The sequence below is a fragment of the Cryptosporidium hominis genome (assembly GCF_000006425.1).
Source record: "Cryptosporidium hominis TU502 chromosome 8 CHRO018135, whole genome shotgun sequence".
Lineage (NCBI taxonomy): Eukaryota > Apicomplexa > Conoidasida > Eucoccidiorida > Cryptosporidiidae > Cryptosporidium > Cryptosporidium hominis.
This window is the reverse complement of record NW_667439.1, coordinates 17,922-35,145: the sequence shown is the minus strand read 5'-3', so window position 1 is coordinate 35,145 and position 17,224 is coordinate 17,922. Positions and strand designations below refer to the sequence as shown.

Here is a 17,224-nt window from a genome sequence, read left to right as displayed (position 1 = left end):
TCTTTCCTTCCTCCAATTCATCCAAAGGAAGATCTCCCGNAAATATATCTCATCCCATTCTCTCCAAATCCATGTCTAATGGCATCTATTGGAGGATTAAAGTTTACCACTTCTAATGGTCTGTATTTCGTCACTGTTAAATCTTTCTCTCTTCCATTTCTATATTTGGCCAAACGGTCTTCTTTAATAGTATGCCCATGGTGAGTTGGGCTATTAGAATGTGGGGTTTGGTGCTTTGGAGATGGAGAGTTCGTCATTATATATAATTTTCCTACTCTAATTACCTTTGTCTTGCTAGTTCCTGACACTTAATATCGTCTCTTTTCCACACCTTCTTTTATCTTTAATTAATTTAAATTATCACTGATTCAATTTCCATCCAGTTTGAATTTTATTTAGTTCAAATATAATTTATATTTTGTCTAAAAATAATTAGGCCAAAATTTGTGAGCATTTGGCGGTAAAAACATGCGACTCAAGCTGGTATGGAACTTTGGAACATGTTTTTTTTTTTAAAAAAACTGAATTTTAAGAGTAGATTAAATATATAAATTAAATATAAGCTATTGTAAAATATAGTATGAAGCTATCTTTTATAATTATTTAGGGAGTTAGGCAATAGTTTATGCTAGTAATAATGACTTCATTATGCAGTCGACAAATTCTTCATTATCTGCGCCTGGAAGGTAGGAGTTCGAATATAGAGATGGAGATGAAGCCATGAAATTTTCCAATTTGGGAATAGGAACATATCTTATCTTTCTTCCCTTTGAAGCTCTTCTATCTACGTTGTTAACTGTCTTTTTCCCCTTGCTGAGTAGTGATGAAGAAACAGAGTTTAAATTAGGATCAGTAATTGACTTTGAAGAAATAATTTCTTTGAGTAATGAAACAAATGAGTCTGAGTCATCGTAAATGTCCTTGCTCATTTCATACATTAACATTGGATCTACTTTATCTCTCAAGAAATCGATTCCTATAAAGTTTAGAGAATTAGCATTAGGACGTGACTTATTTAGTGCATGTTCTTTATTCAATAATATTTGCTCTAGCTGAACCCTTAGAGACTGGTTGAGTACTTTGAAGTTTTTTTGAACCTAAAATTTTAAAAAGTTAGTCGAAGTTTACAGGCAAGTAAAAAAGTATTACTTTATTCATTCGGATATAGTAGTGGTGTAACACCATCAAGAAACAGGAAATTCTATCGGTTGACATTACCTCTACTTGAGTAATTCGTGAAAACCACGAACAATTGTTGAGAGATTCAACAAAAAGCGTTCAGTATATCCAAAATTGCAAGGCCAAATAATTTGACAGTTATATATTAAATCTCTTTATTTCAAAACATGTTATAATTAAACTTCTTTAATTATTCATGACTTTGAACCAAATAAATAATATAAACTAATATTAATTTGGCAATTGAAAAACAAATTTGGAATATCAAACTTAAATTTGAACTTCAATACAAAAACATTGAATCTTTTGATTAGTATTGAAATTCATTAACACAAAAAAACCAATTTTTTAACTTACCTCAATTTGAGTATTTTTCTTCCATTCATCACAAACATCTATACACCATTCGAAAGTGTTATCTAGTACTGGATTATATTTATCCCAAAACTTCATCTCAGCTTTAATTCTTTTATTAGAAGATTTGGAATTGAGTCGTGAATAAATTCCAAACTTTGCTGAATCGTTCAAAATAGTTGAAGAAAGTCTTTTATTCTTACGATTAAGATACATTTGTAATTCTTGATTCATTAATGTTAGATCAAGTATTTCCTTTCTAATTTCATTTAACTTAGTTTTAGAGTCTTCGTTTAATGACGAAATTAATCCAGTTGGAGGAAGCTGATTGCATAACTTTAAAGCATTTTGAATGAAGATACGTATTGCAAGTATATCTGACCATATTTTACGCTGATTTTTCACATTTTCACCTCTTTCTTTATCATATATCATTTTATCCATGATTTTAGTATTATCCACAATAGAAAAGTTAGCTTCCAACTCTTTATATTTATCAACCTTTCTGGAAATAGAATCAGATAGTTGAATATTATTCTTAAAATTGGAGTATTCTTCATTAATATTGTCAAATCCAGTAATATCATTAATGCTATAATCATATGCAACCTCCCCAAATTTGGAGTTTTCATCTCTAATAGAAATTTCTCTGTCCCTCATTTCTTTAAAATCAGATAGAGATATTTTCTCTCCAGCATATTTTTTAGGCAAATTAAAATTTGCTCTGAATCTCAATCTACCATCATTTTTACTAAATTCACTTATATCTGGGGTTTCTTCTTGGTCTATTTCTGAGCCGCTTTGGTTCTTCCTATCATAAAATTCATCATCATAATAATCCATTTTGTTTTAGAACCTGAATCACTAAAAGATATTTTAAGACTACTTATTACCTGTGTATAAACTTTCAGTAGATGCCAAAATTTTATTATTACTATCTTACAAGTTATTTTATACTATACGTCTGAATTTACTTTTCGACAGTAATTATTGACTTTTTTTTAAGCGGACAATTTGAAAAATTTTAGATAAAAATTTGTTACCCTGTAGGCGCCAACTATCTGTTAATTCAATTTAAAGAAAAGCATGAAAAAATCAATTGTGAAAATCAAGGCTAAATGGTTATTATGCAGCAGAAATAACATATCATAAATTTCTTTTTAACAGCTATAAAAACATTTACTTTTTTAAATCAAACTAGCATTTTCATATTAAAAAAAAATTATTGGCGCTAAATGTGGGAAAGTAATATTTAAATATTGGTGTGAGGTTAAAATATAATGAACAAGGGTTTATGTTGTTTTATCTAAGCAGAGTGAATCAAACTTATAATATACCCTAAAATGGAGGTAGATTTCCATACTCTATACTCAAAGGCAGCCAGTGGTTGGTCTCTTTTACAATTGGATCCAAATTGCGAGGAAAGCCTTAGAAATGGGAAACAGTTGTGGTTAAAGGGCCTGAAAAACAATGGAGAGAATTGCAATGTTCCAACTGTTATTTGTACAGAAGACGAGACCTTTTATCTTAGACGTGAGAAAAGTAGTAATGTAACATATTTAGCTATCGAATCTGAAAATGGAGAATTAATTGAGATGCAAAATGATGAGAACTCTTCTAACAATGAAAGCTACAATGTAAATAAACTTTCAGTAGTTGGAAGTTTGAACAGCATTGTAGTTATGATTAAAATTCCTGCTATTATGAATCTTTTCGAGGATTACACAGCTAGTCATAGAAATTTAACTAATAATTCACACTCCGAAATGACTTTTAAAAAGCTATTTAGCACATCTCAGATAAGTTTGATGGAGCTATATAATTTTTTATTTGATTACAGTAGCATGATGTACTGTGATATAGAGGGAAACTGGTATTCAATTAACAACGAAATTTTGTTATTTTTGTTGAGCTCTCTTTTACAAAAAGGGATGTCAATGAATAAATCTTTCAGGTATATGAATATTAAAGATGTAAAATACTTGCTTAGAGAATCTTTCTCAGAGTTAGGATCTCTAGGGGAATCTTCGGAAAATAGCATTAATTACAACGTTTTAAAGCATGCATTGAGTTTTGACTTAACGTTAATCCAATTGATCAAACATATTATCGTTGTACCTGCAGATAACAATTTAGGAAATTTGGTTTTCGATGAATTTGTTGAGGAAAACATTAAAAATCTTCTATCTTCTCCTCGAATACAGGATCATGCGTCTCTAAGAAACATTGACGGCATGAGAGTTAACTTTTCATATAAGAGAATACAGGGAATTCTTGCTACGTCTATTTTAAAAAAACATCAAGTTCTGAAAGCAAGAGATTACATTGAGGAATTTCAAAACATTCTTTCAAACTATATTCCTTTAGAACTAAGTGAACTAGAATTCGAATATAATGACACAAACGCAATATCAGATTTAGATGGCGAAAAAAATATCAAGGTAGAAACTGACTTTTACTATGGGTTCCCTTTAATCGAAAACCATCCAGATAACACGGGGATCAGGTTCGATATAATTGCGGGTCAAGCATATTACAATCATGAGGATGATGCAATTATTTACTTGCCCAGTTCGTCCCTTCCAATTGACCCACGTAATAGGCTCTCAATTTTGTTTCGCAAAAAGAAGCATTGGCATATTTCGGAGCTTAATGCCTACATTTCTCCAGTTCTACAGCCGAGCATTAAACTTGAAGCGTTCTGCCTTAAAAATTGCTATGTTTGTGAACAAAATATTTTTAATAAAAATTATAGACTTTTTTACAATAAAAATCTTCCTCTCATGCATTAGACATGACGTGAAGGCATGGGCGCTTCCACGATACCCAGTTGACATGTGTTAAAAAGGGTTTAGGGAATATATATAATACGATATTGCAGCTTTCATTAATTTATAAAGAAATTTGTCATCTGAGTTTATCAAATTAGAATATAGAGAAAATTGGATTCGAAACTTTTTATGTTCCGATCATTTTTGATGCTTGGATAAAAAGATATAAATATTAATAACTCAAAACCAGACTTTTTCCTTCATTTTCCAACAAGTTATTCCTCACAGAATTGTTTTCATTATTGCTTTTTTATTAATATATTTAGCACAATATTACTTATTTCTACGGCTTTTGAAAGTAAAAGGAAATATTATAAATATGAAATTAATATTATTATTAATACTGTTTTTGGTACAAATTTCTTATATTAAGGTTGGATATGGTTTGAATGTTGAAAACTCAATACATATTCAAGAAAGTTCTATCAACTTAAAAACCTCTACCAAAGATTCATTAAAGTCTAAGGAGTCCCCGGTAACAAACTTAAATATACCTTTGGATGGAAATTCAACAGATACTAACATATTGAATACATTGGCATCGGTTTTGCCACTTAAATCAACTTCTAACTCACCTGATGATGCAAAAGATAAGGAGGCATCGGATCTATCTTATTTTGAGCCCAAAGTACTTTATACGACAATCCCTGTGATCGTCATATGTATGGTTGGTATTGCAGTGTTAGCAGAACTATTTGGAGACGGTTTCGAATCAGGAAAGTAAGTTTTAATTATTTTACACTTAATTTTTCAAATTTTAATTTTTTCTGTTTTAGGAGAAGACTATCAGTGATACCAGAGTCTGTTAAAAGAAGAGGGAGAGCATCAATATAGAATGTAGATAAAAAGTTTTACCTGTACCTTTTATTTTTCCTAAATAGTAATACAATAAATTTCTAGAATAAGATATTTTTTAACCTATTGTGTGATGAATTCTCTTAGACATTTTTTCAAATTTATATAATTTTCTTTGCCTTCTAAAATATCTCCGTATGGTGAGCATTGAAAGTAACTTAGGCATGCTTGGATATCTCGTGTATGATAACTTTTAAGCTTCTCTATTAGGTTGAATATTTTATTTTGAACTTTTATGTCAGATTCAATGCATTCTTTCCATTCACAAAGAAAGTCTAATACAATATCGACGGAAATCCCAGAGCTTGAACCTCCAATAATGCTCAAATAAATCATTTCATTATATGTTTCAGTAAAACTTGAAAGACGAGAATAAATTTCATCAATCCCACTTTGTATTTGACTAATTTCCTGCATTTTTTCTATTGCAAGATTTTTTGAATGATTTAGTTGGTCCTGAATAACCTCAGCACTTCCAGAAATATAACTTTGATTCAAGCTAAACATATTTAAACATAGGCATGACTTTTGATTTAAATATGCAGATTCTATTTTTAGTGCAGAGTATTTTTGTACTGACTTTTGGAGTTCCAACCTATATTTCGACCATACTTCGATAAGTCTTAAGAGATCAATTAAAGGACTGTACAGAAGCCTCCTAATCTCACGACTAATTAGGCCCATTGAAGTTTATTAATCCCGAGAATAATGCTTCATTTTCCATTTTAATTGAAAAGGTAAACTACAAAAAGCTAAAATTTTGAAAAAATAATTGGCGCCGAAACTGGGGATAAATTAGTAATTATTTATGGACCATATATAATTATAAATACTAATATTTTATATTATTGCAAGTGAGAGAACAGTTAAAGGGATTCGAAGGTACAATTGGATTAAAGAGAGCGATTTTTCCTTGGATCCTAAGATGCATCAAACAGGAGCAAGGGGAGTAGGCAGTTCTGGAATTACATCTGTTCAATGCTTGAGTAGAATTCTGCGAGAATATAGAGAAATACAGAAAGAGCCTAGCTCTTACTGGTGTGCGTTTCCAATAAATATGGATGAACCGTATGAGTGGCATTTTACTATTAAAGGGCCGGCAGGAACCGAGTTTGAAGGAGGAATGTATCATGGGAGAATTATATTGCCTCACTCGTATCCATTTTCGCCTCCATCTTTAATGATGCTAACAGGAAATGGTCGCTTCGAAGTTGGGAAAAAAGTATGTCTTAGTGCTAGCAATTACCACCCTGAACTTTGGCAACCTGCTTGGGGGATCAGAACAATGTTAGATGCTTTGCACGCCTTCTTTCCAACGCCAGGAGAAGGAGCAATACATTCTTTAGATTGGAGTCCTGAGATTAGGAAGAAGTTGGCTAAAGATAGCGTTAATTGGCATTGTAACACTTGTCAGGAAACGAATTTGGAAGCTCTTTCTCGTCTATCTCCCGAAGATCAAGCTACTGCTTCTAAAGAATCTTTAACTCATAGTGAAAATCCATTAATCCAGCACATTAATAACTGTATAAATGAATCAAAATCTGTTGAAAAGGATAAAAAAAAGAATAAAGAAACTGAAAAAATCTCAGATAAAGATGATGAATACGATAACACTGAGAATAGCCAGAAATCAGATATATATGAATCAAGTAGTTTGGATATTACAAATAAGGATGAATCCTCCAGCTTAGGTAATGAGGGTCAGTCAAGTTTAAGGTCTTCTTCACCAACTCAACACTTAGGGACTGTTGAGATCCCTCCAAATAGACTTCCTCCGAAGATTTCCCAGCAGAGCATTGCTTGGAGCTTTTTACTTATAAAAAAGCCTTCAAATATTCTCGAAGGAGTGGCAACTTTAATCGATTTACTCATTGGTATTTTACTTATCACAATATTTATACTTTTTGTCAGATTATTTTCTACGTTTATCTTATAGAATAAACTACATATTATATGTAAGGATAGGTTCCTATTTATTCTAATTTGTTTTATTGCTCTTTTTAAACAAAGGTATTTTATTTTCACCTTATAGATTTACTTACTTTTAGTATATTTTGGATTGTAGAAAGACTTGGGAATTTATTGAATAGAGATCGTCAAAATTTAAAGCATGAATCAAATATCTTTGTAAAGTTAAACTGCCCTACTTTTATTAATACGGTTAAAGGTACAGTAACTGTTGGCGCCAAAATGTGAGGCAAAATCTTGAAAAATAATTGGAATAATATAAATATATAGTTGAACATGTTAGAGGAAGACTATGATAAGGTTGTGCAGCTTTTTTTGGAGTGGTTTGGAATGACATATCTGGAGAATGAGGAGTTTAAAAGGTCTAACAAGGATTTAGAGATGCTGCAGCAAATGGTTATTCCAGCAATAAATAAGATATTTAAGAAAGTAATAGCAACTTACAGCGAACTTATAGAATTATGTACGAGTTCAGAAAAAAGTAAGAAAATTTCTCAAAAGAGAGAAGAAATGGAAAGGATCTATAGACAAAATTTTAGACTTTTAGTATTTACGACAAGGCTTTTTTTACTTTTTATTCAAGAAATGTGCGGTGGAATTGTTGAAGAAAATGAATATGGAAGAGAGCAATCGATTAAGAGTTTCCCAATTAAGGTTATTCATGAACTTTTGGGTTCTCCTGGAACAAAAGAATGTATTATATTTTTATTTGAATTGGCTTTGTTACAAGATAATAAGCTGCTATCCGATCAATTGTTTGACTACTTGGTGGAATTCCCAAATAGTATTCAAAAAGATTGTTACTTGGTAAGAAAAAGACTAATCGAATCTACTAATCGTTCATTTAATCACCAATTATTATCAATAACTAATAATTTTGAATTTTCTAGTTATTTTACAGGATTATCAGATAAGGAGGAATCTATTGTAGTCGTGCTTTTCAAAATTAGGAACTTGATGAGAAACCTCTGGAAGATTGATAAAAGTTACTTAGACTTAATGGTTTGGTGGCGAAAAAACTATATGGAATTTTTTAGCTCTATCAGAAACATTCAACTCTCCGAACTTTATGATCAATTGGAAAATACCAGAATTGAAGACCTCCCGATTTCAACATTTTTTGAATCTAATGAGCATTGGGAGCTATCAACTCTTTGTGGAGTGACAGGTTATGTTCTGTATATAACTTATCAGTCTATCATTGATGGGAATGAGCAGGTTGAGGAAACAGTAACTTCATTTCACTTTGAGAATCAAGGCTACTCTGTTTCTGAGCTAGTTAAAGAAGCAATCAAATTCTCAATTATATCCATTCTGCTTGATCCTGCAAACTACAAACCTGTTTGGATTCTTAGCCTGCTACATCTATCTTCAACTGAGCACTTCTCTCTTACATATTCTTTAAAGTTTACCAGATTAACAATCAATTTGAATCCCTCTTTCAATGATTCCTGGGTGTTATACTCACTGCTCTGGACTAGCAGTATAAAACATGATGCCTGCAATTTAATAACTTCAATTGATAATTCTGAATTATCTAGCTCTGAAGGAGTAAAAAATGAAGATTTCTTTTGTGATACCTTAAGAAAACTATCTCCTATTTCAATTACCAGTAAAATTATTTCACTTGCATCAAATAACAGTCATCTTAAGATTCCACTCAAATTTATATATATTGGTTACAACATTTCCCAGATACTAAGTGACAGAGAAAGCAATGATGATTTATGTTATGGAGTAATTTCTGATATATTGGAGTTAAACCGGTGGCTCTCTCAACAACAAAAGAATTTAAGGGAAAAAGAAGTCGAGTTTGAAAGAACACCTAGTATATCTAGTGTTAGTGTTTCTCCAACAAATAAGAGCAAGAAAAATAAAGAAGTCAAAGCTTTTTATTCAGATCAGCTAGGAAGGCCTATTCCAGAATTGGAATCAAATTTTTCACCTTTAATCACTCATCCACTTTTATTTAGGTTTCAGCTACTAATTTGGAGTTTGAAACTAAAACAATTCCTTAACCACGATGGGTTACATATATGTAGTGAGCATATAATTAATCAGCTCAACGACGCCTTCCTACTCGAAAAAAAAACATTTGAGAAAGATATAGATATACTAGACGAACTACATATAGATACACATGTTAGGTCTTATATAAAAATGCTAATGAACAAGTTTTCTCTCATACTAAATAATTACAAATTACAAGAAGTTAACCCCTTAGAGACTTCAATCCATTCCAGCGGAATATTACAAAGTGATCATTTAAAGAATCAATTATTTTCTCAAGTGAAATCCAAGCCCTTGTTCGAAATTGATATTATTGACTGGAGAATGTTATTTTCCCCTATTCACAGCTTATATTGAAAAAAAAGCTGTGGCTTTGAGCTGAAGCTATGATGGCGTTTTTATTAATATTAGAATTTATAACATTAAATTTAGTAAACTTAAATTCATTTTTAAAAATCAACTTAAATATTGAGACAAAGCTTGAAATCAAAATTTATTTAAAAAAGCTCATTCATCGATTGAAAAAAGTTCTGATCCCAAAATATTGGATGGATTGCCATGAGAATCAAAGATACACTCATTAACACTAGTGAAGTTGTTGCTCCAACCTTTCTGCAGACCAGATCTCAACATATGGAGAATACCTGTAAGATTGTTTCCATCAAATGCATTTTTGGGAAATTGTTTATATTCTTCAATAGTTGGAGAGATATAATATCTCAAGTTAATTCTTGGATACTTACATAAGACATTCTTTAATAGCTTCAATCCTCTAACTTGAGAGTGAAGAATGGAAAAACTTCTCGACAACAACTTTGTAAAAGTAATTTCTTGGCTTTCAGTGTTAGACTCTTCATCACTAACTTTTGGTCCTGTATCTGGGAAAGTTTCAATTGCATCAATAACTACATCTTCTTGTCTTTTCGCAAGACCTAATTTGAAACAAGCTTGAATTGAATGTTCGATGTTCATATTCATAACAACCCCACCATCCATATAGTGGGATCCATTTATTAAAACAGGTGAAAATGCACCGGGCACAGATGTAGAGGCAAGTGTAGCATTAATTAAATCAGGTAGTTTTGTGGAGCTAGAATTCCATGAAATATATTCACCATCTTCATATCTCACAGCTGATACCAACACTTCTCTTCTTTTAATTTTCAATGTATGATTATTAGCCATTTCTCGTTTCATTTTTACATATGTTTTGTTTTTATAAGGTTCAATTTGGTGACCAAAAGTATCATTTAAATAGAAAAATAAGGGAGTATGGTCGCAAATCGAATTTCTAAGTTTCTTTTTTGAACCAAAAAAGCCTCCTATATAGTGAGTAGCAAATTTAAGGATATTTTTCCAAATAGGAAGCGTACAATCAGAAAGATAGTCCTGTCTAATATTAGACCAAAGACTCCACAAATTATTCACATAAGAAAATTCTTCGCCAGGCTCATGGAATAATCCAGCAAGAGCTAAGATTCCTCCAATTGATACACCCCCTATTACATCCCATCTAATAGTATTGTTGTATTTGGTGATATGCTGGCCCAATAAACCTCTCAAAACTCCTGTTTGCCAGGCTCCTCTGTTTGCTCCTCCAGAAAGCAAAAGAACATAACATTTATCTTCCTTGGATTTATAGTAAAACTCTGGAATATTTTTTATTTGACAAATCATTTCAGAAGGAGTATTTAGATAACTGCTTAAATTTGAATCAATAATATTTGGAGAGTAACCTTCTTTATCACTCCGAGAAGTTAATAACTTAAAGATCATGCTGTTGTTGTTTCTAATAGCAATTTCCTCGAAGAGGTATTGAGCCTTTTCAATTTCTTGAGTAAAGTTACTAAAGAGTTCGCGTCTTACATCTTCTTTTCGATTCCTAAATGTGAACGCTTCAGTTGCAACAAACTGATGAATAAAAAAAATATGAAGTACTAGATATACAACTTTCATGTCTTGAATGGCTTGATAGAATCCAATCCCGTCAAACTTGCTACTTCAGTCCGTCAAATTCTTGGTTCAAAAAAAAATAACCTTTCAAGCTAAGGCGCGAATCTAATAATGTATAATTATAGGTACCTGAACAAAAATTAAGAAATACGGGGATTAAAGAGCTTCTTTATGAAATCAAATTATGGGTAAATACGCATGGAACTTGCATAGATGGAAGACGCTATCCATCTTAATTATCTTGTTCGTAATATCTGTGGATCATGATCTGGCACGTAAATTAAACCTTTACGCCGGATCCATCCCATTGAAGAAATCGGAGCTCCTTTCAACAGAACAGTGTCGCCATGTTTACAACAGTATTGAATCTTTGACTATAAACTTTTTATTTCGTAAGGACAATGATATTTGCAAGAGTAGGGAAAACTCTGAGAAATCATGGCAGAGAAAGTTACTCAAGGCGGCTCAGCCTCCATACTTGGAATTTCATAATGAGATTTATCCAACAAAAATGAACTTAGAAATGGAATACCTTGCTAAGAATAACAGATCTGCTATGCTTTCAAGCATGGGAACAGGAGATGATCACTCTAAATGTTTTATTTTAGGCTTTTCTGGCTATGGGAATAGAGGAATGTGGTCAGCAGCTGTAGCTAAGGGCCTTGCATTTCAGTTCTTTGACAATAACGTTCCTCTAAGATGGGATATAGTGTCTGGAATTTCATCTGGTGGATTTAATGCTTTAGTTTCGTCTCACTTTGTTCCAGGTGGTAATAGAACTGATACTTCATTCCAAAATGATTCAAGTTTGCTTAGCACAACAAACTCTGCACAGAAACTATTCAATAATACGTTTCTTTTCAATGATACGAGCAGCAGAGAAGATGATCTTATTTGCCCAAATAATGATAAGGACATTAAACTTGAGTTTTGGTTTAATCTCGGAGGAAATAAGAAAAAACAGAAATGCTATTCCAACCCAAATGATATTAATATTAGTGAAATTTATAATTCTGGAAATTCTAAAAGAATAGAAAATGAATTAAGCTTTACCAATTATCTATATGAAATCTATATGAGAGCCAATCCAAAAGTTATTAATGATAATTGTTTAGTTCCTACTTCTCAAGATTCAACAAGATGGTGGTCAACCATTCTTCATACCTTTACTAATTTTGGGAAGAAACCTATTGGTAGTTTTTGTACGATGAAAGGTTGGAAAAAGTTCTATAGTGATTCTATGCTTAAGTTTATGAACAAGAAAAGGGAAGCTCTAGTGAGTGCTTCGAGGTTTTTTGATGGAACTCTTATTCACTGGAGCCTTCAATATATTTTTTCCCAAATATACAACAGAAATATCGATAAAGAAAAAAATAGTCACTCTACTGAAGCAGATATTGAATGGGTAGAGATTACTAAAGATGACGCTTCTATACTTGCAGATATTGCTACGGCTAGCAATGCAGTATCTGGGGTTTATATGCCAATCAAAGTTAATAACGACTACTATGTATGGGGTGGAATGAGGGGAGAAGCAAACATTGAAGCTGCTGTAGAAAGGTGTAAAGAAATTAAGCCTGGAATTAACGAAGAGGATATAGTTATTGACTTTATCACTGGATCATATTATAGAGAAGAGATTTTCTTATCAGGATCATACGTTGAGCTACTTGGAAAAGAACATTACTTTGGTAAAATGTTTAGAAGAATTAAAAACTTTTTCCACAGAACAAATGACTATTCTAGGCCAGACCCTCCTCAATTGTTTGAACTATTTAACAGAGCTTGGGAATTTGTCACCGCTTCATCTAGAGGAATGTTTCCAATTCAAGCACTAAAAAGAAAATATCCTAATGTTAAGTTAAGATTTATTATTAGACCAAAAACCCTTAGGTTTTTTCCAAAAAGCTCTTATTTTTTCCCTGAAACCAAAGACAAGCTCCTGATCATGATCGATGGATACTATATGGGATATAATGCAATCATTGTTGATTCTGATTCAATAGAAATAAAAAATTCAGTATAATTTTGACATTCTTGCAATGAGAAAAATGTTTAAAAAGGTAAAAACTCAGTGTATAAATATAAAACACTAGTTAAAAACTTTATACATAATGCCGTAGAATACAATTTTTGTTTAAATTTTTTTTCTTTAATTTTTCACTAAGAGACACGTTACCAATGATAATAGCATACCGGCATGCCGGTATTGCATTGAAAAAAAAAACCAAAAAATAAAAAAAAAATTGCACCCATAAAATACAAGTAAAATCCGCTGCGATTCTAATATTTTTTAATTAAAAAATTGCGAATATTATTGAATAATCTTTTCAAAAATCTGGAAAGAAAGGTAGATGAGAATATAGCAGTTACAAATTGCGTTTTTAACTATAAAATTTATTAAATAATTGAGGATAATTTCAATAGGATGGCAGTCTCTACAGATGGAGAAATCTCATTGATTTCTTCTTTTGCATTGGTATGCTCAGCATCAATTGGAACTGGAGTGCTGATTCTCAGTTACGGAGTTATGCAGGCAGGACTTGCGCTTGGAAGTATTTTTATGGTCCTTGCTTCATTATGTGGATCCTTAACCGAGTCTATAATAATTGTTTCAGCATTGAAGCTTAACGCAAAAAGTTTGACAAGTCTGATAGCAAGAGCAGTTGCATACTCTGTAATAAGAAAGAAGAGACAAATCATGAAGAGAAGATGTACATATACAAAAGCTGAAAAAGGAGAAGGCACTTTTACTAATGAATCCAATAATGAACATAGTACTGGAAATAAGGAGCTTAGTAAGAAAGCTGTAGGAAGCCGCAAGAAGTTAGGTAAAACTGTTGTAGAAGAGGATCAAGCCACCCTTTTAAATTTTACAAGCGAGAAAAGTAATCAAGGACATGCTAATTGGAACGACGTATCAGACATGGAAAGTACAGTCAGTGACTTAGACTGCGTAAGAAATGTTTTAATAAACAATTCATTACTCTTTGATGATTTCAGGCAGGAATTGAAGAAAAAACTGATTTTTCATTCCAGGTTATTAAATACACTAGTAATTATTTTGATTGGCTATTGTATACCAACATACTTTATCCTGTTCACAGATTATGTAGAGGAGCTTTTCATTCAGTTGATACATATCCTCTCTGTCAAATTTGCAGATTCAAATTCCGCTTCAGGGATAATTTCTTTCATCGACTCAATTAACAATAAAGTAGCTCTTAATTTCCTTTGCTTTATTCTGGTATTTTATACATCGTATCAACCAGACATTTCCAAAATAGCAAAATTGGGCTTCCTTTCCCTATTTTCATTTATAATCTTTCTGCTTTCAGTTCTTTACAGATACTTCATTTCCCCCTTTGATGGAGTTATGGGAACTCCTGCTGAGAATTATGAAATTGGACCTCATATGGGGATTCTTCAGGCTTTTAAAGTATTCAACTATGCTATTTATTGCTTTTACTCACATTTAATTTGTATTCAGGCTATTTCATCCGTGAAAAATATAACTTACAAAAAGGGGATTTTTATTGCAATTGGAACATCAGCATTGATGTTATTTATTTGCCTATCTCTCTCAACAGTTCTAAACTTTAGTTTTGGCACTGCACTCCTTCCAAATCCAACTTTGAATTACTCTCCACTTGACTCAGTTATTGCTCTTGCTAGATTTGTATCTGCATTAACAATGCTTGTAGTCATTCCAATGCATGTAATCCCATTTATTGATTCAATTTTGAACGTATACTTCCTTGATAGATTTGCTGAAGAGATGGTTGAAGAAGTTGAAGAAGCAATGATTTTGTGCGATCGAAATTCGGAAACAAAAAAAAGTAGATACAGTCAGCATAGTGTCAGCTCTTACTTTACACTCTTTGACGATAGTCCCAAATCACATGCCTCTAAATACGGGAAAAAACAGGTAAATAAAAATATGCAAAATCATTCTTCAATCAAATCATTCTTTAATAACAAATTCATCAACTCTAATTACTTTAGAGTCATTGCAACATTTGTATTTTTACTCTTCTGTATATTTTTTGCTCTTTCAGCAAAAAATGCTGCTCAGTATGTTGAGCTCTTTGCAGGATTTATCGATACTTTCATCATCATTTTATACCCACTATATATTTATACGAATATCTGGATGCACAGAATGCCACTAGTTACAAATATTCTAATTATTGGCTATCTTATATTCTACGAAATTTGCGCACTAACTGCTGGCGTTTATACTGTGTATGAACATGTTTTCCATATTCATTGATGCATTACAATATACACGTATCAAACTAATATTTTTGGTTTTAAAAAATGTTCATAAATCAATGGATATCTCTGAATTCCTAAGAAGATAAATTATAGTTGTGGACAAAACAAATTTAAATCTTTAAATGATCTATTTCCTTCTTTTTTTTTTCGGGTACCTCCCCATTTTTCACCCCTCTATATTTATGCATTATTTATTTTTTGAGAAATATAATTACAGGAGTTGGCGCCTAAATGTTAATTATTTGGAGGTATTTATGAATTAATATTTATATATAAATATAGAAAATGAAATAAATAACTATAAAAGACATATAAGCAATATAAAGTTAATTAAACTATGAGCTAGTATGAATTAAATAGCATTAATTATTAAATAATAAATATTTGAGTAAAATATAGAAGATCTTGACTGGCACAAATACCGGACCACTTTTTTGGCGTAAAAATTCCAGAGAAAGTAATAAGTACATTAGTTGTATTTATAATTAAATTAAGCTGTTAGAATGTCTGTTCAAAATACTGAGGAATTAGTAGACTATGAAGAGGAGGAGACTACAACAAGAATTGAGGAGGAGTCTAGAGCGGATGAGGGATCTAAGGTGGGTAGAGGTAATTATGTAGCTATTCACGCCTCCGGATTCAGGGACTTTTTCTTAAAGCCTGAATTAATTAGAGCCATAGGTGATGCAGGGTTTGAGCATCCTTCTGAGGTGCAGCATGAGACAATTCCCCATGCTATCACAGGTGTTGACATTTTATGTCAAGCTAAATCGGGAATGGGAAAGACAGCAGTTTTTGTATTGTCGATCCTCCAGCAGTTAAATCCTGATGAAGAGAGTAAGAATGTTGAATGCATTTGCATTGGACATACTAGGGAGTTAGCTTTCCAGGTGAAGAATGAGTTTGATAGATTTTCAAAATACCTCAAGAATGTGAAGCCTCAGGTAGTTTATGGAGGCATCCCCATACAAAAGGATATAGATATGCTTTCAAACTCTACACCAAATATTTTGATTGGTACGCCTGGAAGAATAATTGCGTTAATCAGACAGAAGAAGTTAGTGACTGAGGGTATTGCTCATTTTGTTTTGGATGAATGCGACAAATGTCTAGAGTCTCTTGATATGAGAAAAGATGTCCAAGAGATCTTCATGAGTACTCCAAGAAAGAAGCAGGTAATGATGTTCAGTGCTACAATGACAAAGGAGATTAGAGATGTATGCAGAAAGTTTATGCAGAATCCTGTTGAGATTTTCGTTGATGACGAGACAAAATTGACATTACATGGTTTACTACAATACTATGTAAAGTTGGGTGAATCTGAAAAAAATAGAAAGCTTAATGATTTACTTGACCAATTAGAGTTTAACCAGGTGATTATCTTTGTCAAGAGTGTTTCTAGAGCCCAAGCACTCCATAAGCTTCTTACAGAATGTAGCTTTCCATCAATTTGTATTCATGCAGCTCTTAGCCAGCAGGAAAGAATTTCAAGATACCAACAATTCAAAAACTTTGAGAAAAGAATTATGGTAGCAACCGACTTATTTGGAAGAGGTATTGATATTGAAAGAGTAAATATTGTAATTAATTACGATATGCCAGAGAATACAGATTCTTATCTTCATAGAGTCGGAAGAGCCGGTAGATTTGGTACAAAAGGTCTTGCAATTACCATGGTCTCTTCTCAAACTGACTCTCAAGTACTCAACGACGTGCAGAGTAGATTCGAAGTCAACATTGCTGAAATGCCAAATCAGATTGATACTTCCTCATATATCAATCAATGAGCTTTTTAC

At 32.1% G+C, this 17,224-nt stretch overlaps 12 protein-coding genes across 12 annotated transcripts; 7 read left to right on the top strand and 5 right to left on the bottom strand.

Annotated features, from left to right (window-relative positions):
- Nucleotides 1–17: 17 nt before the first annotated feature.
- On the bottom strand, nucleotides 18–257 carry Chro.80437 (hypothetical protein). Its single annotated transcript, XM_662972.1, has 1 exon — nucleotides 18–257. The coding sequence occupies one exon, from the start codon at nucleotides 255–257 to the stop codon at nucleotides 18–20; it is 240 nt and encodes a 79-aa protein (XP_668064.1).
- Nucleotides 258–623: 366 nt separating this feature from the next.
- Nucleotides 624–944, bottom strand: Chro.80438 (hypothetical protein). The annotated part of the gene is made up of 1 exon (XM_662971.1): nucleotides 624–944. The coding sequence occupies one exon, from the start codon at nucleotides 942–944 to the stop codon at nucleotides 624–626; it is 321 nt and encodes a 106-aa protein (XP_668063.1).
- A 583-nt stretch (nucleotides 945–1,527) lies between these two features.
- Chro.80439 (hypothetical protein) lies at nucleotides 1,528–2,376 on the bottom strand. The annotated part of the gene is made up of 1 exon (XM_662970.1): nucleotides 1,528–2,376. The coding sequence occupies one exon, from the start codon at nucleotides 2,374–2,376 to the stop codon at nucleotides 1,528–1,530; it is 849 nt and encodes a 282-aa protein (XP_668062.1).
- A 500-nt stretch (nucleotides 2,377–2,876) lies between these two features.
- Nucleotides 2,877–4,325, top strand: Chro.80440 (hypothetical protein). The annotated part of the gene is made up of 1 exon (XM_662969.1): nucleotides 2,877–4,325. One exon carries the CDS (start codon nucleotides 2,877–2,879, stop codon nucleotides 4,323–4,325), a length of 1,449 nt encoding a protein of 482 aa, XP_668061.1.
- A 358-nt stretch (nucleotides 4,326–4,683) lies between these two features.
- On the top strand, nucleotides 4,684–5,088 carry Chro.80441 (hypothetical protein). Its single annotated transcript, XM_662968.1, has 1 exon — nucleotides 4,684–5,088. One exon carries the CDS (start codon nucleotides 4,684–4,686, stop codon nucleotides 5,086–5,088), a length of 405 nt encoding a protein of 134 aa, XP_668060.1.
- A 194-nt stretch (nucleotides 5,089–5,282) lies between these two features.
- On the bottom strand, nucleotides 5,283–5,903 carry Chro.80442 (hypothetical protein). The annotated part of the gene is made up of 1 exon (XM_662967.1): nucleotides 5,283–5,903. One exon carries the CDS (start codon nucleotides 5,901–5,903, stop codon nucleotides 5,283–5,285), a length of 621 nt encoding a protein of 206 aa, XP_668059.1.
- A 241-nt stretch (nucleotides 5,904–6,144) lies between these two features.
- On the top strand, nucleotides 6,145–7,155 carry Chro.80443 (hypothetical protein). Its single annotated transcript, XM_662966.1, has 1 exon — nucleotides 6,145–7,155. One exon carries the CDS (start codon nucleotides 6,145–6,147, stop codon nucleotides 7,153–7,155), a length of 1,011 nt encoding a protein of 336 aa, XP_668058.1.
- Nucleotides 7,156–7,463: 308 nt separating this feature from the next.
- On the top strand, nucleotides 7,464–9,554 carry Chro.80444 (hypothetical protein). Its single annotated transcript, XM_662965.1, has 1 exon — nucleotides 7,464–9,554. One exon carries the CDS (start codon nucleotides 7,464–7,466, stop codon nucleotides 9,552–9,554), a length of 2,091 nt encoding a protein of 696 aa, XP_668057.1.
- Nucleotides 9,555–9,704: 150 nt separating this feature from the next.
- Chro.80445 (hypothetical protein) lies at nucleotides 9,705–11,153 on the bottom strand. The annotated part of the gene is made up of 1 exon (XM_662964.1): nucleotides 9,705–11,153. The coding sequence occupies one exon, from the start codon at nucleotides 11,151–11,153 to the stop codon at nucleotides 9,705–9,707; it is 1,449 nt and encodes a 482-aa protein (XP_668056.1).
- A 181-nt stretch (nucleotides 11,154–11,334) lies between these two features.
- On the top strand, nucleotides 11,335–13,176 carry Chro.80446 (hypothetical protein). Its single annotated transcript, XM_662963.1, has 1 exon — nucleotides 11,335–13,176. The coding sequence occupies one exon, from the start codon at nucleotides 11,335–11,337 to the stop codon at nucleotides 13,174–13,176; it is 1,842 nt and encodes a 613-aa protein (XP_668055.1).
- A 402-nt stretch (nucleotides 13,177–13,578) lies between these two features.
- Chro.80447 (hypothetical protein) lies at nucleotides 13,579–15,423 on the top strand. The annotated part of the gene is made up of 1 exon (XM_662962.1): nucleotides 13,579–15,423. One exon carries the CDS (start codon nucleotides 13,579–13,581, stop codon nucleotides 15,421–15,423), a length of 1,845 nt encoding a protein of 614 aa, XP_668054.1.
- A 508-nt stretch (nucleotides 15,424–15,931) lies between these two features.
- On the top strand, nucleotides 15,932–17,215 carry Chro.80448 (helicase). Its single annotated transcript, XM_662961.1, has 1 exon — nucleotides 15,932–17,215. One exon carries the CDS (start codon nucleotides 15,932–15,934, stop codon nucleotides 17,213–17,215), a length of 1,284 nt encoding a protein of 427 aa, XP_668053.1.
- The last annotated feature ends 9 nt before the right edge of the window (nucleotides 17,216–17,224 follow it).